This window comes from Pyxicephalus adspersus, chromosome 4 (genome assembly GCF_032062135.1).
Source record: "Pyxicephalus adspersus chromosome 4, UCB_Pads_2.0, whole genome shotgun sequence".
In the NCBI taxonomy this organism is placed as follows: domain Eukaryota; kingdom Metazoa; phylum Chordata; class Amphibia; order Anura; family Pyxicephalidae; genus Pyxicephalus; species Pyxicephalus adspersus.
In genome coordinates, this window is record NC_092861.1 from 86,345,553 (window position 1) to 86,370,340 (window position 24,788).

A 24,788-nucleotide genomic window follows, 5' to 3' on the forward strand; every position below is an offset into this window, starting at 1 on the left:
TGCAGACATTAATAATTTTATTGTTTCAGAGAACACTTTATTCATACAGCCATATAAAACTCAATGCAGATCACAGAGAATTAAAGGCACCAAAGCTTGGTGGTTTTCAAATCTGACCACCTCTATTTTACATAAAATTAATAAATATAATAAATGGATAATGCAGTGTAGTTAAAACACCAAATACTCACTCTGGACCATAATGTTAAAAAAAAATAATATGCTAAGCAGCCTTAACAGTAATCGGACAACCTTCAGCGATGTGAAAATCTCTGAAAATCTAGGAAAATCCCCCTGTGCATAGGAGCTTTAATAGATACTACAAACTAGGGGATGAGATGTTAGGAAGGTCATTGGCTTGTGGAATTTACTGGGTAGGAGTGAAAAAGCATCAGTAAGTAGCTCCTACACAGAGCATTGCTCCTTTTACACATTTAGAAATTAAAAAGCATAATGGCTTCTTCTTCCTAAATAGAAAACAAGCCATGATCTTTATAGAAAAGAGATTCATCCATACATATAAATTGCCATTCAGGTCTCAGTGCACCTTTAAATATAAAGCTGTGCATGCAGTGTGTAACCACGCATAGAAATGTCACAGAAGGCCCAACATACCTGCTTGTGGCTTTTGTCAAAAATTCTTTTACAACTGATACTGACACTGTTAAAGTAGTACATGTAAATATGATTCATAGACTTAATCACTAAGCACTACTTGTAACATATTATCAGAAAAACTAAAACCCATTTTGTTGAAAACATAATTGTTGATGGTGCCCTATACCTGTAACTGCAAGGCACGTGTATATACATATAAATTGTATCTTCTTTCTGTGGCAATTTCTGTTCTTCTGTAAATGTTAGATGACATAAGGAAAAAAAATCTTTATGGAGAGATGGGCAGACACATACGGGCTTATTCACTAAGAGCATGCAAACGCTAGTGATCATTTGCACTAATAGCATAGTCATAGCAACCAACCTGATATTATTTACTGCATACATAGGCTGCCATGGTATACCACAGTTAAAGCATAACTAAACCCAAAAATAAAAATTAAATATATTGCAGCTTGACAATTAGATGTAGTGTCTGCATTAGTCTTTTTATTAGTTTAACATTTTCAGCAGCTACAGAAAATACATGTTGATCTTCCCAAAAATACAGTTCCCTTGACACTTCCTTTGAGCACAGAAAAAGCATGAACAGGGGTCTTCCGTGAACTACACATTCTATCAGTTCCAATGTAATAGGAGATGAGTGGACAGACATGTCTGTTGTCTGGCCATGGTGGTTACCCATAGCCCTTTCCAAACATAAAATAAATGAGTGTCTGTAGCCACTCAGGGACACGACAAATGTATTGCACTTGCAGGATTACAAGCTAACCCTGCATGTGCCAGGAATGAATGAACTCTCATGTGCCTGTGCAGGAGTTATGTCACCCAATCAAGATGGCGGTGATCTGCGATGGAACATGGATAGGTGAGTCGCGAGGCTTTAGTTCTGTCTTACAATGAAGACCAATCAAGGCACATCATCTATGGACTAGTAAGCTGCAATATATTACAATTTTTGGTTTGATACACATTAACACAGGGCACTTTGCCTTATTGAATAAGCCTTGTGGACTGTAAGGTACAGTGTTTGAGTAAAAGAAAAAAATGCTTCTCTGGCAATAAAAAAAACTATAGTAGAGCATTAACAAGATGGTAATTTAATCACATCAGGAAATATAATTATGAAAACATAGTTGTAGGTGCATAGTGTAAGATCGCTGGCTCCACGGTTGTCATATATCTGGTAGCTACTGATGCAATATTTGTGTACACGAGTCAATGCCAAAATCCAGGCTAAATTTATAAGTGTACTGTAGTTGTAATATATCAGTCAACAATGTTTACCCGTTGACTAAAAGTGACTACAATCATGCTAAGAGTGTACTGATGGTAATACCATAAATGCTAGTCCTTGCTCCCATCAACAATTTACAAACACTCCGAAGTAAACATAACATCAAACAACCTGTATTCTTCAATTCCACAGGCAAAATGGATCCACACAACAGAACTAGGACTACTGTGACACTACAATTTGCCAAGTAACACTGAATGGTCCTATGCAATGAGAATACAGTTTTTGGAATGGCTCCACACATAAAAAGCCATAATATAAAATAAGCTATTTGACACAATTATCTGTACTGGCAGACCACAGTAACAATTAGAAATGAAATCTTTGTTTACCAGATTGCTATACTTAAATAACTAAATATGACCCATCAGCCTGCCAGAAAAGTTCTGCTCAATGTAATACAAGATCATTTAAATAAAGGCAGAACATATTCGTAGGGTTTACTGAGAAACTTGGTTAATTTTACATAAGAGTTCAATAAACCTCCATAAAAGTAACAAAAGACAGCAGATTATTTAACTGATAAACATGCCTGTACTGGAGCCACCATATTGACTAAGGACATCTTTCTTCAGATGTACACAATAAAAAGCATAATTGCTGGCTAATAGAAAAAGTAGCAAGTATAGTCAATATATTTTTATTTTACAAATCAAGAATGCTAAGATTAAAGAAGAAATGTAGTGTATATGTAAGCATTGCTCCTGCAATGTCTGAACTCAGTATGTGTCATCATCTGAGACATGCAAGATGATTTACGTGACATGCATATGACATTTACAACTGTTCAAATGGGGAAAATATGTAACAAAATGGAACTGTACAAATATCTACTAAAATGATACAAACTATGATATACTATGTCATATTAAAAGGACAGAAATATAGTTCTGCTAGTCATAAAACACTGAAGACTGATTTGAGATATTGGATGTTTTCAAAGCAGGGTAATTAATAAGGCTACAGAGCAGCTCAAATGTTAAAGGAACATATATGTACAAAACAAGGTATGAACACACGTAACCTCATGATTTATGACTGGGTAATTGGGTCAGTAATCAACAGTTCTGCATGGAAAGATCCGCCTTTACTGGGAAATACAGGTACTAATATAACTTGCATTTATAGGGAAACTATAGAGTTTGTCCTTGTTATTTTTTAACACACACTTACCAAGGGGGTACCTATTTTTACTCATTAGATATTCCATCTCTGTTCTCTGATAAGCAGAGCTGTATGACTGTGCTGTGTCCTTCTTTGAATACAAGTGTATGGGTTTAGTATGACCTAAATTCAATTTAGAGACTTGCTATACAACTATTTAACTTATCTGATCAAGGGTTGCTAATCACATAAAAAGCTTTTAAGTCAATGTCATAATTACGCTCAAGAGGCAATAGAATAGATTTACTAAAGAAATGGCGCATGTTAAATTAGGAATAGTTCACTTATCTTAGTTAATGAGGTGAAGCTGTGCTGATTTCAACCATCAATGTGCAAGCAAAAATCCTTGCATCTGATTGAGTATTTTATGCAAGGTATTATTTTACCACATTCACTAAACTAGGGGAAATATCCCTTGCAAGGGAATCTGTGAAACTGAACAGCCTATACTCTTTTACTGAAATAACCTCAATGTTATTTTGGCTATTGAGGGCAAACCAGCAGTGTCTTTTAATAGCCCATCCTCCCCACAGCAACGTTTATACACCAGCTAATGCAAAGTTTTCTCTAATCCTGAACTAAGGCTAAAAAACAAGCTGTTAAAACTCAGTTATAGATATTTTATATTGTTGGTATGACTTATCTCAACCAATGAAGGCTGACATCTGACTTAATGGTAAGGGTTACTGCATATCAGTGCAATCTGACATTAGGAAAATGATAGGTCACATTACTTTTTGTGGGACTGTTCCTTTAACAAATGTGCAGGAAAACATTATATGCAATATAACTAAAGAGCTTCTTTGATGAAAAGCTGCACTTTATGTAATGTCATTAGCTGCCTTTCCTTGTCCTTAAGATAGTCCACTTCAAGCAAACTGCCATTGTGTGATGATTTTACAGGTCAGTTGTCATCTTCACTCGCTTGTCTCTCCTTGCTTTTCTTTAGCACTTTAGAATCAGCTGATAAAAAACTGGAAGTCACTACATAATTCAGAACCACATTCATGGCTTTTCATCCAGGTTTCAAAGTCCACTGCATCAGTGTGTTGCTCTCCTCCCTGTGGGAGCTATTGTGGGAGATCTGGCTGAGGCCCATCTTGAAGGTGGCCGTTGGTTTGCAGGCCGTGCAGGACGGGAAAATCCTTTTCCATCTGAAGATTTTGTTAGTGAACTCTAGGTGAGAACAATGCATAACAATATTAGGTCAGCTCAACAGGATAAACAAAATACAAGATACAACAAAAAATTGTTTGTCACAAAAAAAACAGACTTTCTCATTATTACATATCTGCCACTTCCAAGTTGTAGACAAGCCCACTTCCTCTGCTCAAGGGTGCCAAGCCAATTGTGACTTGTTTTCTTATAAGTATATCTCAAGCCTTTTTTTTCTTTCCTTCCTGAGAAAACTATTAGGTTTTTACTGCTTTCTATCCTGCTGACAACGGTTTCTCAAGAAAGGATGAAAGAATAAATCTCAACAGAAACACAAAAAGAAATAGGGATAGTAGGGGATGGATAGGACACCCATCAGCTTTTTGTTGCTATGCTTTTCTTATTTTCCTGTATTGTAAAATTAATGTCACTGATAAGGAGTAAAGGATGATTAAAAAAAGAATTCCGACACTTTCCTTCTCCATCCAAATCTAAAAAAAAAATAGATAACATGTTTTGTGCAAAGAAATTTTGTAGGAAATGTGATTGCAATGAAATACCCAGGAACTGTAAAACAAATGTTGGAGAACGTAATTCTAACTTAAAACCAGTGTAAACTTGTGTGATGATATTCACTGCTAAATATTTTGGTTTAGAATTGCCTTCCCTTAAAATAGCTCTGGTATTTACTGATGTGGGATGGGAAATAATTTGTTCTGACATAAAACCGTGTACCCTGAGTATCTTAAATGTTATGTCACATGCAGAACACAACAGTTACCATAGACAAGTGAGGTATATTTTTACCTCTGGTAGCTTGAAGCTCATTGTATCCTGTCGTGGCTGCCAGTGGATGTCATTCTTTAAAACTTTGGCTGTTTGTTCGAGATGAAGCATTTCTAAGCATTGGCTCAAAGTTTCAGAATTTTTATCAGTCAACAGGAAGTCTGACTGTGACCATTTGCTCTGTGACTTCTTAGAACTACAAAAGGAAGCAGCAGTTTTGGTCTCATAGCTTTTCAAAAGCTTTTCAACAACTCCATAATTGGATCTAGAATCGGCTGATCGGGGCCGCCCTGACAAGTTGATTCCTTTCCAGTTGTGTTCTTGTAAGACATTTTGGTAACTACTTGTATTAAGAGGACCAGCTGTTTGACCCAGTGGTGGGGTGCTGGTTTTTTCAGTCTTAACAGGTTTGTGAAGACTGTTGTTGGAACAAACCTGCTCACTGGTGTTAGGTACCATAACTGGTTGGATGGTGTTCTCAGTGGTTGGACATTCGTATTGCAGGAAACTTGATGGCTTTTCTTCCAAAGCCAGTGGCTCGTCTAAAGATTCATCAGTAAATGAATTTCCCTTGCCAGTCCTAAATACAATTCTATTAAATTCATCAATCTTTGCAGCTAATTTTCCATTTTTTATTGTGTTAACATAGCTATATCCAGAGCCTCCTGTGGAATGTTCTACTGTAATCATATCAGGGTATAATTCAATCGAATGCAAATGATGATTTCTTGACACAGAGGCATTTTGTTTGTTCATTTCTGGAGTTAAGCTACTGACATCTGTTAGGTTATTAAACAAAGCCTCTGTCAAGCTCATTTCTTCAAGTCCTCCAATATCACACAACCACTGAACATGACATAGACCATCATTATACGTATCCTGGTTAAAGTATGACGTCTGATTCTTGCTTGCATTACAAAACTGATCAATATTATTGACCGGTTTCTTATGGATATCAGGAAATACAGAGTTTGGTAAATCCAGTGAGAAATCCCAGGATGGTAAGTTGGAATCTTGAGCTTCTAAGGGCAGAGCACCTATCTTTGAATTGAGAGTAAAGTTGGATGCTTTAGCTTGTGGAGATGCAGTGCTGCTTATATTGTCCTTTTGCTTGACTTTAGAAACTTTTGAAGAATACACAGCATTTCGGTCCGATTTTATGTGCAGTTTTTTCTTGAAATCCATATCATCTGGGTCTGGCACAGTCCTAGAAATAGGAAAACACACAATTAAATTGAATGTATTAAAACAGGATAAACAAATTACTTTTAAAATAGTAAAATTAATTTCAACATTTAATATCTCAACATTTATTGTTTTCAAGCTAAACACTAGTGTAGATAACAACATCTCATTTTCATTACTTAACAAGGTACCTCTGCAAAACACCCTGCATTAACAGTAAGCTCAAACTTTTAGGTTCAACCTGAAAGACTGGTTACATAGTTTGGAAAAGAAGAATTACTTGAGAAAACTAAAAATTAAAGGTAAGTGTTGCAGCCAGGGATGCATTTGTTAACAATTGTGGGACTGATTAAAAAATAAAGCCTGGTGTTGTAGGGCAAGGAAACAGGTTCACTTTCATGCCATACACCTACATGCCCTTTACTCCTACAACAATGATCACCTACAGTTCAGTGAAAAATCCTGGGCTTTTTTATTCGTTATGAACTGTACTTTCTGGAACATGTTGAAATGCTGTCTGTTTCCATGGGGTGCTGATGTGACAACATACATGTCTGTTTATGTGTAACAGCCCCATGACTTCTTCCAAGAAGCTGCATTCCCACAGACTTGGGAAAACTTGCTTTGTTTTCAGCTTTCCCATAGTAACAATCAGAGCCCAAACATTGGCAAGGGGTATAGATAACACTTTGAGAGCCTTTGTATGTGCCAGATAGTGGATGTGGTAAAATCAAGAGACATAAAAAAGCAATTCTAAAACAATAAGCATGGGTGAGCTTTTCATTTATAAATTCTCCTCTGACTACAGAAAAAATATAAGGGAATCTGTCAACTAGTGAAAAAAAATCACATTAATTTTGTATGACTAAAATGATTTTATGTTAGGACACAAAGGCCTCTTTTCTAAAAAATACTTTTGCTTCGAAGCCAACACTTTGCCTTTCTCTTCAAGTAAAATGCAAGGATATAAACAGATTCTCCTCCTGGGAAAATGTGATTACTGATACCAGTCCAAAAAAATATTTCTTATGTGCATCTTTTGAACAGCTTGGAAACATAGTAACGCTTCAACAGTACTAATGTCCCTGATGTTCTGGTCTTATCTGTGTGTCCGAAAGTCAAACATCTGGATATAAAATCTTGTGAAATGGGTACATGAATATTCCAGGACTGAAATCTTACTGGTTTATACTGACTGTAAAAAATCTAAACATAAAGATTTGTGATAAAACACAAAAAAGCAATAATTTAAAGGTAAAGCTATGCTGTTAAGTTATGGAATTTTAGAATGCAATACTTGCAAGTTACAACATATGTTTCATATAAGCATTTTTAGTGTGTTGTTGGAAAAAAAAATTCAGATAACGAATTTTTACCATCAGTTTTGTTGATGTGTTTTAAATAAAGCAATATGAGGACAAAGTACCCACATCAATGACATACTACATAGTGACATATTATATACAAGTATGTTGCACACCAAAGTTGGCTGAAGAGTTTAGAGTGCTTGCTTACATGGTCAGTCATTGAGCAAACAAGAGCATAGATGCCAGAATAGAAGGTACAGATCTTTCTGGATGGACAGCAGCATGTGACTTTCAAAAGACTGACATTAAATGGGAACTGAACTTTGTAAGATGTGCCCAAAAATAAGCAGAGGGCAAAATGTCGTTCCTTCTATGGTCTCCTTGCAGCTAATTTTTTCCCTCATTACTGATTCACACTACTTTGCTCAGCACTGTGTCTCTGTGTGAAGGCAGCTATTGTGATAGACGCATGGATTTATGTCCTCATGTCAGAGTCTTCAGCAAAGAGAATAGTAAGTAGTACAATAGTGCAAATTCTCACTAAAACTCTCAGTATAGCAGACAAATATACTGTATAATGTATTGGATCTCACAATGCAGAAATACAGCTATGAAGCTTTAGTTACAGGAATGCTTCATACCAGGAAGTGAACTGGTATTTATCAAAATATTCAAGATAAATGGTACGTTTAAATCTTCAAGTGCAGCTTCACCGTAATATTTAAAATGGATATTCCTAGTAAATATGATCCAGTATTCAGGCACAACTCTTATATAGAGCTGGCAGCTGCTTGAAGTAACATTTTGGATTCAGGCCTATGCTAATACCATTCACCTAGTGTAGTACAAAGGTAAAATGGAGCAGGAAAGATCATTGCCAAGGTTATCAGTGCCAGTATTGAATGAATCTAGCAAAAAATATATCAAAAGTTGATACATCTGTGCTTTCAAAACACCAGGCATTAGCAGAAGTGAAGCAATTATTTAATAATGAGTGGTAATTGTTAAGGTAGACAGCCTATAGCGACTTATCAGAATGCATCTTGTACTAGTATGCCTTCAGCAGAGTTCATTCTGATTGGCTGATGATAATTGTTTGCAGTTAAGACTTGGCAGACCAAGGCTATGTACACACGTGCAATAATTGTCATTGGAAACAAACAACGACCGATCGGTCGATAATCTTTAAAAAAATAAGTGCACAATGACTGGTCAACGATGCCAACGAACAAGGAAATTCGCTGGAAAAGAACGACCGTCCCAGCCGATCTGATTGGGCGATGATGGTTCGCAATCTATTGTGTGTACAGTCGTTCAGTGAACGTGGATGGTTCTGCAATACACTTTCTCTAATACACATCACTTCCTGCATCGCTCAAACAATTGTATCTAGCGTGTGTACATTATTGGTGGATTATATTTGAACAATCGTATCGTTACAGCATGTACAGAATCGTGCACTATTCAATCATTCAAAATAATTGTGCATAATCGTTAATCGGTCGCCAATCGTTCGTTCAACGACAATTATTGCACGTGTGTACGTAGCCTTATAAAATGAGCCTCACTGTATTACGACTTATATTGGCTGCACAATACAATTTCTGAACACAATTAAAACCAGTATTTGCTAGGACAGTTTCAGTAATATTCCTAGAACATTAGACAAAGCATTGCCTTACCAATTCTTATCTCATTAACTTCCCGGTAACACATTTATGATTTAATTGGCAGATCCATTATGTTCTGTGACTAACTACATTGGAATACTAATGAACTGATTTGCTAAAATAATATTAATGATCCTAGAAAAACATGTCAAAAAGGCCATTGCACATCTTTTTTTTATCTTTTTGTGTAACAGGATAAATTACTGTATTCCTCCAAATTAAATATTTACCTCTTCACCTAAAATGAATTGTTTCAAATCATTTTAGGTATATGTAAGGCAGCAAATATATTTTCAGGCAGCAAAGAGTTAGCGAATTCTGTTTCTACTTCAATCAGTGTATATATGCTTAAATGCCCAAAAGAAAAAGTAATCCAACCATTGTATAGGCTTTTGTATTTTACGTACAACACCTCTATTCCATACTTGAAATACAAATTGTAGATTTGTCCAAGCAGATTTGGGGACATACACAATATAAGTAAGACAGCTCAAAAGACTGTAAAGGCATAATGTACGGATAGAGCTGATCATTATTATTTGCAATGTTGATGATTTAATGATATAAATCATACAGCAGTGTCTATGCAAAGGACATTAGATCACTGGTATGAAAAGTATTTTTTTTTTCTTCAATTTTCAGTTTGGTGCCCGTGTTTAATTGGATTAATATTTGAATGCTTACAGTGCCTTCCCTTGGTGAATTTGGCATTCAAGCTAATTTCATGCTAATACATTTGAATTAAAAAACACAATGCTTATGAAGTGTCCCAGGAATGTAGATTTTCCTGCTGCACCATATGGAAAGCTGACAGCACTGAGTGGGCACAGATGAATAACTGTAGCATTCCCAGCTGTTTCTTGTGAAAATAGCAATGTCACATATGATGCAATTACTTTTAATATAGTATTTCTACACTTTTTTAGAGTACTGTGGATGAGGTAGATAATAGGTATTCCTTACAGTGCCTAAATACACTGGTTTATATATATAAAAAAACACACACACATATCCAATAATACTGTGAGGGGTTACGCTCAGGATCACTTTTGCTGGGGTCAAAGGACACTTGTCTGGTTCATCAAACTCAGATCACACACCAAAATATCAGCCTTAAGCTGGCTTGCAGCCAGGTTTATTGAAGGTTGCAGATAAAATAACAAAACAGCAAAAGAAAACCTTGCCTGTTCGGCACTTACTATACATCAGACGTCCCTGTCTATCAGCTGGAGGGCTTCTCCCTGTCAGCTCAAAACTAAGCTTTCAGCAACCTTCTGCTCACTTTTAAGCTCACTCACCCAGACCGACTTTCTAAATCTTTCAGCAGAGCTTCTCACACAGCCCACCTTTCTGTGTCTCCAACTGAGTTAAACCCACACAGACCCCTGTCTGTGTCTCCAAACAGAGCTCACTCTCACAGTCCACCTGTCTGTGTCTCTAAACAGAGCTGCACTGACCCTGTCTGTGTCTCTCCAAGCTACCTACTGAGCTCCTGGCTCTATGTTATATCCCCACCCTCAGTGCTTCTTCATTAATTATCTCCCAGGTGAGAGTCTTCCACCTGCTACTTCACATAGGAATCTTAGGCAAAAATAGCTCACATAAAAGAGGAATCTTGAGCAAATATATCTCATAAGAGAGGAATCTTGGGCAAATATATCTCCCTTCCACCTCCAATCTTGCCTTGGTGTCACAATACATAGATAGCAGTAAAATAGGCATGGCATTCTATATCAGATAGTTTACAATAATCTCTTTCGTTCATCTTTTAACCAGTAACATTTACATATATTTTTCAGAATATAAAACGCCTAATGAAAAGAGCTTTTTTATAGCTGTTTTCCACTCTTTATGACAAAATGACACATAGATTAGGGAACGGCTTAGTTTGTTTTACCAATATTAATAATACCATATTACCAAATAAAGGGGAATGCTTATATTACAATCCATGGAGTGCATGTCACAGCTCATTATCATCAGTTTAAGGAAGCCTCCTACAACTTTAGTATCTAGTCACAATTGTAATCTAAACTTGTGGGTCAAAAAGAAAAAAGAACTGTAGTTATCAAATCTTTTTAATTACCTGCCTGAGGGATGACTTAAAATGGTACATAGTGTTATTTTTACTTATTTATTATTTTCTTTTAATTAAAACGAAAGCCTGGACACAAGACACATAGGCTGGAACTTCTCTAACAAGAGAGGTTGTGTTCTGTATAATAAATTCAGACCTAGTGATGCTGGAACAATGGTCACAAAACAAATGTTATAGCTTTAGATATAATAAATTACATGGTATTATATGATGTCACTCAACCTATCATGGGTAATGCATAAAATATTTGGAGCAAGCACACAATAAAGAAATAAAGAAAATATTAAAATCCAGGTTCCTTTTAACACTTTATCAGCAATTTTTAAATGAACACAAAGTCATGCTGATTCAAGAATTTGTTTTATCACTACTTTGTTTTTTGTTTTTTTAAGTAAATAAAAGTAATAAAGTGTATATAAGTCAAGCCTTTCTTTTTTTTGTTTTGGATAGATTGGTCAATTTTGGATGGTTTGGCCAAAATTTGTTCATTCATTTTTGTTCCTTTTTCCCCTATTGGTAAAAAACACGACACATCTCATTCCTTTAAAGCTACACTCACTCCTTCACTGTACTCAGCTGTCCATATGACAGCCATGGTTATCACCCAGTTTGGACTTCATAAACAGTATACTGCAATATATTATATTTTTTGTTCTAAGGTAATTTATCATTTACATATTTACAGAAAAACTAAGAAAACTAGATACAGGGATTATTAGTGTAGGCATTCTGTAAAACAATTTGCTGGAGAGCTGCTAATCTGTAATTATAACACAAGACTGAACCACATTTCATAATCTGTTTGAATCTAATGATTGTCATCTTGCTGTAAGTATATACCTTTTGCAGTTGGTTTTTGTTCGGATTTCTTCCTGGTATTTACATAGTTCCTCGCTGACTCTGGCAATCTCTCTGAGAGCCTAAAGTGAAGTAAACATTTAATTAAACTGCAGTTGCTACACATAAATAGTATGAGCAAATGTCAATCAAACCGGTACTCACGTCATTTAATGTGTCGTTTTCAGTTTTGGACATCCTTTGTGCTAGCCAATTTTCTGATTCTGATTTGCGAACCTCAAGCTTTTTATCTAATAGTTTCAATTCAGCTGTATTCTCTTTATTTGAACGTGGACAGCTGTTAACCAATGGTTTACTGTTTCTGTCTGGCCCAGTGCAGACCATGTGATTTTGTCTTTCTAAGTTTATTGGCTTGGTAGGTTCTATCTGTGGGGGTACTGAGAACTGAAGAAATCTTTCCTCGATGTCACCATCATCACCGTTCATATTTTTCTCTCTTCTTAGTTTGACTTCCTGGTACAGCTGTATAAGACACCAGAATAACAAGAAGACCTGAAGAGTCATTAAATCATAAACAGAGGGAGATACTTCCTACAGTAGCAACAGTACCACCATGGGTGTACAGGTGGTAAGGTACAGTTATCCATTCTGCCTAGTCACCCAAGATTTCAGTGGGCCATTGGCTCCAGGTAGGTATGCATCTGGTGCAGGTAAATTTTAGGAGAAATCTAGGTAGTTAGGATAAATACCATCATGTCTTGCAACTAGTCTTAAGCTGCGTACACACGGCAAATTTTTCTCGCCCGATAATCGGTATCGGCCAATTATCGGGCGAAAATCTGCCGTGTGTACAGTCGGTCGTCGTCCATCGTCCGACGACCGTCCTGGTGGATCCATGGACGATGGACGACGACCGATCCTAATGAAAGGGAAGGGGAGAGCGCGCAGCAGGGTGCCGCTCCGTCGCTCTCCCCCTCCCCTCTCCATAGAGCATGAACGGTGCTGTATGTACAGCATCGTTCATGCATCGTGCAGTCTTTTCTCGTTGGAAAGGATCGTGAAAGATCCTTTCCAACGAGAAAAATTGCAGGTGTGTACGCAGCTTTATGTGTGTTATTAGTACTTTTTTATGATGGGGAATGTTTACCTTAACCACTGCTGACTATGTTTTTAGGAAATGTATGCTGATGACACTCAAATCTATCTGTCCACCCCTGACTCGTCTCCTTCAGTCCTGGATAAGGTCTCATGCTTAGGTCATCATGGATGTCTGACAGATTTCTGAAACTCAACCTGAATAAAACAGAACTCATCATCTTCCCTCCCCCTCACATTCCAAATCTTCCCAACATATTCCTAACTGTTAACAACACTGTTATCCATCCCTCCTCTCAGGCACGTCGTCCTGGCGTCGCCTTTGATTCTGCGCTCTCATTTACCCCCCATATTCTGAACATTTCCAGGTCCTGTCACTTTCACCTGCACAACATTTCAACTATCCGCCCCTACCTGTCCCCAGAGACCACCAAACTACCTGTACTTGCTCTTATCATCTCTCGTCTGGACTACTGTAACATCCTCCTCTCTGGTATTCCACTAACCTGACTCTTTTCTCTACAATCTATTATGAATGCTGCAGCCAGACTCATCCATCCTTCCCACCGCTCCTCTTCTGCTGCATCTCTTTGCAGATCTCTACACTGGCTACCATTTCACCTTAGAATCAAATTCAAGCTCCTGTGCTTTGCCTTCAAATCCCTTTACAGTTCTTGTCCCACTTACCTTTCTGACCTAGTAAAAGAATACTCCCCTAGCCACTCTCCTCGCCCCTCCTCTTTTGAAACCCTCACTTTTTTCCACCACTACATATCTCCCCTCCTATTGTGTGTTACTTCCCCCACCTCCTAGATTGTAAGCTTCTCGAGGCAGGGTCCTCTCCGCCTGCGTCACTGTCTGTATTCGTCATTTGCAACCCCTATTTAATGTATTAATAATTAATATTAATTATAAAAAATGAAAATACATAATTTTTGGAGTTCGGATTTTTTGTGGAAGTACATCTATTCTATAAGGCTAAAACAACAGCTGATCACTGTTTAGGCTCGGTTTCCCAACACAATAGTTACTATTTATTTAGCTTTGAGCCAAGCAGAAAAGCCTAGGGCTCAGTGGTAATTTCTATCCTTACATAGAGATACAACAGTTACTAGGCTATTTTATTCCATACACAAACTTGAGGCTTAGTGGTGACACTGAAATACAAGGGGAAGATATCAACATGGCACTTCAAAACTGATGTAAATAGTTACAGACAAAAAATACTTCGTCCCAACCACATCCACCCAATACTGGAATATCAGACAAAGGATGATATGACTAGGCAAAACCCGCTGTTCAGTTTCCAATGCTGTATGTGTCTCCATTGGAGAGATTCACTCTAAGAAAAGAGAAATCTAAAAACTGACAGAGAAGAACTCTCCCAATGGGGACACTTGTTTAAGGGAACAACTAAGATGGAATTCTCTTTAGTTGGATTTTGACTAACTTCCTGCTGCGTCCCTATGGCAAGCAGTAAATCTTATCAACAGTAGATGGCGGAAAACTAACATGGCAGGTTTTTTAAACCTTTCCTACTCTGTCCAAAACTAAAAGAAAAATAACTGGCTATACATTCACCTAAAGAAATCAGATGATTGGTTGCTAAGGTGCAGTCACACAGTGATAAATAAAATTTCATAAGAAAAAACAAACACAGAGCAGAAAAATACCCATGGCAAGTGCATAGACATGGAAATTCTAAGTGGTTCAAACAGTGCTATAATCCAAGAATTATATTACCTCTTCTATCTTCTTCTGCATCAATTTCCATTGACATTCCCACTCTTTTCTTTCATTGTCAAATCTTTCCAACAACTCTTTCTTTTCCACTTTCCAGTTCCTTTCAGTATTTTCCAACTGCCTTTTCAGTTCCATGGCTGCAACGTGAGTATCTCCCAGCAGGCGCCTTTGCTCTGTCTTTTCTTTCTTCACGTCTGTCTGAGTGTCTGAAGTACTTTTACTGGCACATAGCTTGGCCGAGTTAGCTTCTAGCTATAAAAAGATAAATGACAAAGTGATGTTAGGACCCCAAGCATAAAAATATCCAATCTGCATTTAATTTTTTTGAAGAAAAAAAAACTATGTAATACTTAATAGAATGTAATTAAGGTGAGAAAGTGGCCAATTTATTGTAAACTAATGAATCATAGGTCATAAAAGACAAAGACTTGTAAAGACTGTAAACTGAAACCTTATATACATATTTACATATCAAGCACAATTCTGTGAAAAAAAAAGAAAATCCTTTATAAATATGCAGCAGCAGTATGGCCATGGTTCAACTAAAATAATGCTTTTCGATAGAGCCTGTATGTATAACTTATCCTGGTTACAAATTTGTTTGGTGGCTCTTAGAAACTGCTTAGTACAGACATTTTTTTTTTCGTGTGGTAGTATCTTGGAATTTTTCTTCTACATCACTATCAGAGGTTTAGTTTGATAAAGAGCCACACAGAGTTTCTGCTAGAAAATAATATTTTAAGTGATAGCATGGCTTCAAAAAAGACAGAAGTTGTCAAACAAATTTACTCTCTTTTTATGAGGAAGTAAGTAAACAGGTAGACAGTGGAATAGCAGTTGATATAGTGTACTTGGACTTTGCTAAAGCATTTGACACTGTACCCCACAGAGGGTTAATATGCAAGTTGGGGTCGATAGGTTTAGAAAAGTCAATCTGTAAATGGATAGAAAATTGGCTTAAAGATTGCATCCAGATAGTTGTAATAAATGATTCATGCTCTGAAGGGTTTAAGGGTATTAGTGGTGTAGCCCAGGGTTCAGTGTTGGGACCTTTACTGTTTAAACATTTTATCTTCTTTTTACATATTTTGGTATATTATTTATAGGTTTCAAATGATAAAGGTGATCCTTCATTTTTAAATTTTGGGAATGCCCTTTTCTTGTTCCTTATGGCTTTTTTAACATCAGCTGTGAGCCACATAGGTTTTTTTTTTAGCCTCTTAAACATATTACTCATTGGAATATATTTTTCAGTTTTCTTTTGTAGAACAAACTTGAAACATTCCTATTTCTGTTCTGTGTTCTTTGAAGACAATATTGTCTCCCAGTCCAAGTCACAGAGAGCCGCCCTTAATAATGGAAAATTTGGTCTCTTAAAATTAAATGTTTTTATTCTTCCTGTTTGTGCTTCCTGTGTACAGCTTAGATTAAATGAAATCATATTAAGGTCACTGCTGCCCAGATTCTCTTTTATTTGCAGATGTATTATAGGCTCCGCATTGTTAGAAAGAACTAGTTCAAGCAGATCATTTCTAGTTGGGGCTTCTAAAAACTGTACCATAAAATTATCTTGTATTAGATTCACAAATTTCCTCAGATTACTGACCTGACTGTACTATCTAAGTCTGATGTTTTTATTGTAACAGTGGACAAACACAGTTACAAATCCTTTATTAGGTAAACAGTTCATATAATAGCCCTAATGTTATTGATGTTTTTTTCAAAGGCTCAAATGAGCTAAAGCTGTGCCTTGCACAGGGCCTCATTTCAGTTCTTACCATAGTCACTTTGGCTTATAAATGAACTGGCTTGCTTCCAAACATAAATGGTATGACTCCAAGGGAATAAGGGTGAAAGTCAGCACGGATATAAATTCATGAAATAAACATTGATGTCACAAAGGCTCAATATCTCTCCCTATTATTTTATGTATAATATGTTGTTAAAACACTGCAATATTTACATCACTGCATAAACAATACCTTGGAGATGTACTGTTTTAGCTCACTCCGTTCAATCTCCCACCCACATCGATCATTAAGAAACTGTAGCAAAAAGTCCGTCCATTTCTTTTCTTCTCTGTGCTCTCTCTGTATGGCTTCCAATATCGCCTTCAGCTCCAGCAGTACTCCTCTGTTTTCACCTGCCTGCAATGTGCAAGATAATTATGTGTTGGAATATCACTATACACACAAACCACACAACATTCCTAAGATGAAACAAACCTGTTACTACTTTTGGATGTGCCAAGTCCAAAGCCTTCACATGGAAAAAAATCCAGCACAAGGCTGCCCATAAGCAATCAGCATGACATTTTACAAAAGCATAAAACCAAAGGATATTCTCTGCTTGTATGTATTTAATTTTTTAAATAAGTCTCCGTGGATATTTTTACATCCCAATTCTGTTTTTAGTTTTGTATAGAATTGGGAAGTATTAAAAATGAGGATTATTATAGACGACAATATCAATAAAAAGCCAATAAAGTTATAATAATTCTCAGAGCTAAGCAAAACGTAGCCTAAGTTCCACTTCAGGGATTTAATATTTAAATTGTTTTCTATAGCCCAATCACCTTGTAGGAGAACTGGAATCTGTTGCCAATGGCAGACAGTGCTTAGAGAAAAAGAATAATATATTTTCAGCTAACACATATTTTATTAGTTACCCTAAAGCAAGTACTGATGTGATTTTTACATGTTTGCACTCTGATTATGTAACCTAAAAGACAACCAAGCCTAGAATATGACATAACAATGTGCTTTTCCTCTCACATTTAAACTTGATAGAGATTATTTCGAAGTCTGGCATATTGTTCTCTCACCTCTACAATAGGCACAGTCTTTTAGTATATGTTATTATCACACAGACTTCACTAAGACTTGGAGAATTCCATTTCTAGATGATTAAAGTTTGATGTGAGCTCAAAAAAACACATCTGTCATTGATTCATTTGCTGAACTCCAAACTGAAATGTGATTTCTGTGCCAATTAAACAAATTACGTTGCACTCATTGCTCTGTTTAAAGTGGCAGCAAAGTAAACGTATTCACTTTTTAGTCCCTTAGATTTTATCATGCTATGATGTCATTTAAAAACTTCTGGCAGGTCATTTCTTTACAGTCAACACACATACTACCTACAAAAAAAACATAACTGAAAGTTATTATGCAATATAAGAAAGAAACATTTTTTACCTAAATAATATCTAAGCCAAAGCACATTTATTGGATACACTGACTCATACCAGCCGTTTTTTATGGCATTTTTTACATTTTCTGCAAAAGTACATTTTCTGCAAAAAATCCTTGTTGAGCTTGGCTGCATCCCAGTGTTCTTGTAAGTTTCTGGGCACTTAACTGATATCTCATACAATACTGTTAGCTTCCCCAGCTATTTTCTGTAAACTACAGAACACCCCCTATGTAACAGGGATGAAGAGTTGAGGAAATGTTAGTAGCAAAATTCAGGATTTTGCTCTGCATGCTGACTCTCCCTGTGCTTATATAACTTTATATCCTTAAGGGCATCATGAGCCCACTGACTGAAGAGATTGATGTCACAATACAATACAATAACCCAAACCAAATTTTAATTCACAACAAGCAACTAATGGCGATGATATGCTGTACAGAGATTTCATTATGAAAATCTGATGTCTATTTGTGATTCTTCTATTTACCATCAGCCCACTCTCATATTACAATGATAATTGCATTCAGCTGCCACATATTAAACAAAGATGATAAAGAATTATAATAACAAGGGGAATTAAATGCATGTAGCTACTAAGATCATCAAAACTATTTTAGTTTCCACTTGACTCTACAGTTGCAGCAACACAGCCACCTTTCATGTGGAAACAATTCTTTATAATAGGGAAGCATATATAATGTAGCTTACTCATTCCAGAAAATATTGAGAATAAAAAGCAGTAGCTACAACCCAGTTAGGTAAAGTTGTATAAAATGTTGTAAATGGTAAGCCTACCTTAGATGTCTGGATTGAGTGTCATTCAGCTCTGTAGACTGGCAGAAAAATGGTTCTGCGGGGTAGGGAATGTGTGTGTGGGTGGGAAGAGTTTAAAGACAAATATTGCAACCTGAGATGCTTTTCTCTTTAAACAGTGCCCTGCTGCACTGATAGACATTTTTTAGTTGAGTTTTGCGCTATGTTCACACGGACAGTTCGTTTGCAGTTACTGCATCTGGGAGATCAATTTCAACCAAAAGATGCCCAAGGTCAGCTAAAGACAATTTTTACAGATGTTTTTTCTGGCCTTTATCAAATGCTTAAAAACTGCTCTTGTAGTGGTTTTCAGGAGTTGCATTTGTTTTGAACAGAAAATGGAGGGATATAATAGGGGAAAACACATCATTTGTCCCCCCAATTCTTCTTAGCCACCTAAAACCCATTTACCAGATGTCTGCAAAGAATTCCTATAAAAATCTATAAAAGTAGTTTAGCAGACTGGCCTGAAATTCTGCATGGAGCACCTCAAAAAAAGTGACAAAACCACTACCATAGCAATACTGCTGGTAAAATACAACTGTAAACTATTTATTTTAATTGGGGGTCTTGTTGGTCTTGGTGATGTTTTCAAAATGGTGAACTACTGCAGTACTGGCTTTGGAACATGCTTCAGAATTTTTAAAAGGTAGGTTAATGGTTTAAGGTTAATGTAGATACTGATGGAGTAAATACATGCAGAAAGGAAAGTGATACAAACTGGACATGGAAGATTAACAGCACTGATATACCACACAAGAATTAAGGTTTAAACTGTATTTTTATTAAATAGTATTCATGATACACAGTGCTTTACAAAACTAATCACCTAACTAAACCCTCTGTATTAATGGTATCCAATCAGGCCCATTAAAAAGTAATAAATATGCTACAGTTTTTTCCCCTCTAACTGGTGCAGCAAAGGTTAAATACCCTCATACCCTGTGTTGGCAGCTCCATGGAAAACACATCTGCTCCTACACACAGAGTGGGTCTACAGGATCTGACACACCCCCTTGGACATTGCTCCATCTAACAGCTCTGCTCAGTGGAAATTAACTATGAAATGTGAACAAGATCTACACCTTTAGTGAATGTAAAACTAAACTGATATTGATGTGTTTTCTGGGAGTCTTTTGCCATAGGTGCACCCTGAATTAAAGTTTTGAATATTAAAACAGTTAAAAAACGATATCAACTTTAAATAAATATATACAATATTTTGAACCAAAATCATTGTCTAACCACTAAACAGTTATTTATTTAAGGTGCATATCCACAAAAAGTTTCTGAAACTAATAGTACTGCTACAGAAAAAGCACCACAGTCTACCTGTAGTGCTGTAGATCTCATATTAAAAGGGTAAAGTAGTCCCAAATATGGTGTATGGTGCCAGTAGGCAGGACCCCTCCCAGTCCTATATAGGAGCTCCAAGCAGTATTATTTCATTACCTATGGCTTAAATGTATAGTTCCCTTTTTACAACCACAGAGGTGATGAAAGGTATTCTAAATCCAGTTAATGTGACATTACAGATTTTATATGTAACTTTCTTCTGTTGTAGGAAATGATTATGGCTGTAGATTATCTTGGGCCCTTCTGTATGGTTTATGGGGAAATGTATTGTAAACTAGCCAAAAAAGAGAAGGGGGTTCACAAAAAAGAGAAGGGGTGTGTGCCATAAGACCTTGTACAATTAATGTTCAGTATTTTATTAAGCTACTTATTTCACGCAAGCAATTTATAATTATCCCACTAAGATAATAAATATCAGAGATAGATAAGGGCAAAAAGTGGCTCTATATATATATTTCTCATCTATAGGTTGCATAAATAAACCTTGATGTCATATTACTGCTCCTAGTTAAAAAATACTAACGCAAGTTTCATTATTAACCTCTAGTTCTCAAATCCATGATCATTTGTACAATAAATAAACAATAAAACTGTGGTATTATATTAACATTACAACAATCCCTTTTTAATAGCCCCTACCCAAATAATGAGATGTTTTGTTTACCAATGGTCAGTGGATTGGACTAAACAATAGTAAATAGCTATACCAATTCTCCATCTGCATTACAAAGCCAGTCATTGTGCTTTATCAATGAAGCTGCTTCTGAACACAAACAATAATATCTCTGTCTGATCTTCATTAAGTCATACAAAATCTAAACACAACAGTGTTATTTATGCTAACTAGAAACCCAATACATTTTGTACCTAGAATTTTGTGGAAAGAACTGTTTACAGCCGTATGTAGGTAAAAATGAATCAGTGGTGAGTCTCTAGGAATAATCCAATCATATTATTCTGCATTTCCAAATTGTTCTCTGTGCAACTTTAAAGAATACTTTATAAACATGATAAACATAAAGAAAACTTAATACTTGCCATTCTCTTCTGAAATATTACAAACCATGCAAACAAAGCCTGTGTCCTAAAAATCGTATTGTATGAGATGTAAAAGAATGATAACATGGCAATAAAAAATATTAATAAACCATATAGTGTATTTAGAAAATGATTGATCATAATGTATAAAATATTAAATGCTGCTAAGAAATATGGCCATGCAAGTTTTCATTTATCAATAAAAAACAGAACATCATTAATGTTATCAAACATACTAGGCTATCCCATTTACTTTTAATGCTGAAATTTCCTTCAAATGTACTTCCTTTTCCTTCATCCACACTTCTTTCTCCTTTCTATGACGTTTCCTGAGCTCATCACATTTCTTCTTGTAATACAGGTTTTGTTCATGGGGTTCCTGTCTATTCCCTTCATGTGATACACCATTCAAGGCAGATGTGCAACCCGAGTCCTTGATGTTGCTTCTTAATGGACTGCGACTTCTGGATCTGTCTCTTATCCTACAGCTGATCCCAGACATATTACAAGTTCCATAACTGCACTGGTATCTTTGGCAATTACATAACCTTTGGGCATTCTCAGTGTCATTCCACATAGTTTGATCAGACCCAACAGATGGAAAATTGACCTCCCCCTTGTTGTCGCCTTGCGTCTCCTTAGGTGTAAACACCCATCATTAGATGTTGCAAAAAGTTCCTCCTGGATCACGGGTCTTTGGCATCTGTATTATGTTGACTCATCTGTATTTTCCATGCTTCTTCAAGGTCATCAGAACACTTCTACTAATAAAGTCCTCGATTTAGCTCTTACTAACCAGCCAAAGAGTACCTCCTAATCTATAGCTTTCTATTGCCTGCACCAGGGAAACACCATCTGAGCTCTATACAGCTTCAAAACCTAAGCCCCTTCTGACGTAAAAGTGTGTCTGTTATTTTTAACCAGTAGACACTGCGGCATGACATTCTCCATAAATATATACATATATAGACTGAGGATCATAAACAGACAAATTCTACAGGTGAAAAAATATGTTTCTTCTTCTAAATAAAGAACATGCTAGCTAAATCCATCCAAGCTCTTACTTCTCTTGTCAGCTGTTAAAGAAAACTTAAAAAAAGGGGGAGCCATGATAACCACCTAGTAACATGCCAGTGGCGTTTGTCAATACTGTTCATAAATCACTGTCTTAAAGAGTGGATGAACAGCTGAAGTGTTTGTGGAGGTGCTCCTTAGTAAACTGGATTCCATCTAGATAAATTCCTCCAGCCGTTTGTCTTATTGCAGAATAGTTAAGAACATCAGTAAGAGCTTACCTTTTGGGGTTCTTGACACTCCGTTTAATTTTCTTGATTCTCAGTGCAGTAGCATAAGCAGCTGGATGCAGACAAAACTTAACAGTAAGGATTTCTGTGCAGAATCTCTATGAAGCTCTTGAAACTAAAATGAGAAAGAGATCAAGGCAGTCACTCACTCCAGCTGCACCACACACAGAAAACGGTTTGCAGAGGGGAGAAAAAAAATAGCAACATTCAAATGTTGAAAACTAGGACAGAATAAAATGACCGGGCAGATAAGCCCCCACAGTGACGTCAGCTTGGGAGTGGACAGCTTTTAAAGCTTTCACATCCAGCCTCTATTCTGTAACTTTAGATCTTCTGGTATTTTGTGTAAACAACTTCAAGTCCAAGACAGTTTTAGCCTTTATAGTGGAGCTTAGAATTTCATAAGTCTAAAAATGAAACGAGGTGAATTCACATCAAATCCTTAGGAGCTGCCAACTTTAGTTGTAAGTAATACAAGAAAAGCTTTGTGTTTTTTATGGTTGAATAGAACAATGTGCTGGTGTAATGGTATTGAGGAGGAATTTGTGACAGGTATGCTAACTCCTACGGCAATTAGGCATCATTATTTATAGAGGTGATACAGTTTCATACAACAGAACAGTTCAGGGTTATCAGAGATTTTTAATGTACTTCACATATTCACTTAGTGGAAAGTCAAATGACACAATGATTATGTTAAAGTGCATGTTAAAGATACCTTTATGTTTCTAAAAAAAAAAAAAGAAATATGGCCATTTGATGACTTCCATTTGCAGGAGCCAGCTCCCAGTATGTGTTTAAGTCGACGTCCCTGGCTAGTGAAGCAAAGTATGGAAGACTTGGAATATAAAAAAAAGTTCACTTTAAAATAGGTGTGCAAAATCTACTCCCATAGTTATAAAATGGCAGGTTACTTTTAACTGAAAGGTTGACAAATATGGTCCAGTATCTGATACTAAAGATATTTAAAGATGAAGTACAGGGAAACAACTTCAGGCTTGTTTAGAAATAACATTGCACCCATTTAGTAAATTGATGCCCTGGATAGGAGGCAGAAGCCAGGCTGTACACATGGTGCTCCGGCTTCACCCATCAAACTTCCCGGTTACTGGTCCACTGCACAGGAATCTGCACTACTGATGAGCAGCTTGGAGTAACGGGAAAAAAGGGGAAGCTCGCCTAAGTCATGCTTGTTAGTAGTGCCTGTTGATGTCTGAAGTTACAGCCATCCAAACCCTGCAGAATAAACTAGGACTAGCTACAAATTCAGTCTTTCCAGTTCTAAAAACCATTAATCAAATTATATTGTGCTAATAAGGGAATGTATTAGAAAAAACAAAAGCAAGAACTGTCATTATTTTACAAGTATTAGGGCTATAACAAATCTTAAATTAGTAAAATGTGAGGTCAGCAACCACAGTAGCAGCACCCACACACCAACATGAGCAGGGACATGGGACACCAGAGAGGTGTGTATATGTATATGTATGTATATTTATATAAACATATATATATATATATATACACATACACACGTGTTGCATAATTACTGCCCTAATAGTGCCCCAGATCTTTCACAGATCTAAACACATAGTCATCCAAGGTTTTTCTTGGGGGGCTCTGATTTCTAGTTATGCTCCCTTGTGAGGGTTGTCATTTACAACCTCATAAAAATGCTAGTTGCCTCGCTATTATACTGGGACACTAATTTCCTTATTTTCTGAGTCACTGACATAAAAGAAGTGTACATACCAGACAAGTCAGAATTCCTTATCTGCATACTTATTCTGAATTAGTGATTGAAAGTATTGTAGGCTGAGGTCAGCGTGGCAGCCAGACAAATAGCCTTTGCAGAATGAGACGTCAGCAGTAGCAGCTTCCATAGAAAAAGAAAGGTATCTTCAGCACAACTGACTGTTCCCAATGAAAGCAAGTTCACTGATCTCTCAGATCTTTAGTAAATGATCAACAAGAGGTTCAAGTGTCAGATCTTGTGTCAGTGTGAAATGTGTTGTGTGTTCGAGGCCTCCCAATAGCACTGGGAATCTCTCATGTGTCCTCTGTAGACACCAATAATCTTAGTCATGACACAGTCCTGATTGTCAGACAAGGCTGCTCGTTGTATTGTCCTCATATATAATTACTGATCCAACATGTACATACAAC

At 36.5% G+C, this 24,788-nt stretch overlaps 2 protein-coding genes across 4 annotated transcripts in view; both read right to left on the reverse strand.

Moving 5' to 3' along the window:
- On the reverse strand, positions 1-21,563 carry KIAA0408 (KIAA0408 ortholog). The gene is made up of 6 exons (XM_072408879.1): positions 16,899-21,563; positions 14,917-15,168; positions 12,283-12,600; positions 12,121-12,200; positions 5,042-6,227; positions 1-4,255 (listed from the first exon to the last, which is right to left on the reverse strand). Exons 2-6 carry the CDS (start codon positions 15,049-15,051, stop codon positions 4,121-4,123), a joined length of 1,854 nt encoding a protein of 617 aa, XP_072264980.1. The 5' UTR covers positions 15,052-15,168; positions 16,899-21,563; the 3' UTR covers positions 1-4,120.
- Positions 16,926-24,788, reverse strand: part of MTCL3 (MTCL family member 3) — a 26,467-nt gene continuing 18,604 nt past the window's right edge. For all 3 annotated transcript variants that reach the window (XM_072408876.1, XM_072408875.1, XM_072408877.1), the window contains 2 exons: positions 22,614-22,737; positions 16,926-17,063 (listed from right to left, as the gene is read on the reverse strand). The gene's annotated coding sequence lies outside the window, so the exon portion shown is untranslated. The remainder of the gene's footprint in view (positions 17,064-22,613; positions 22,738-24,788) is intronic.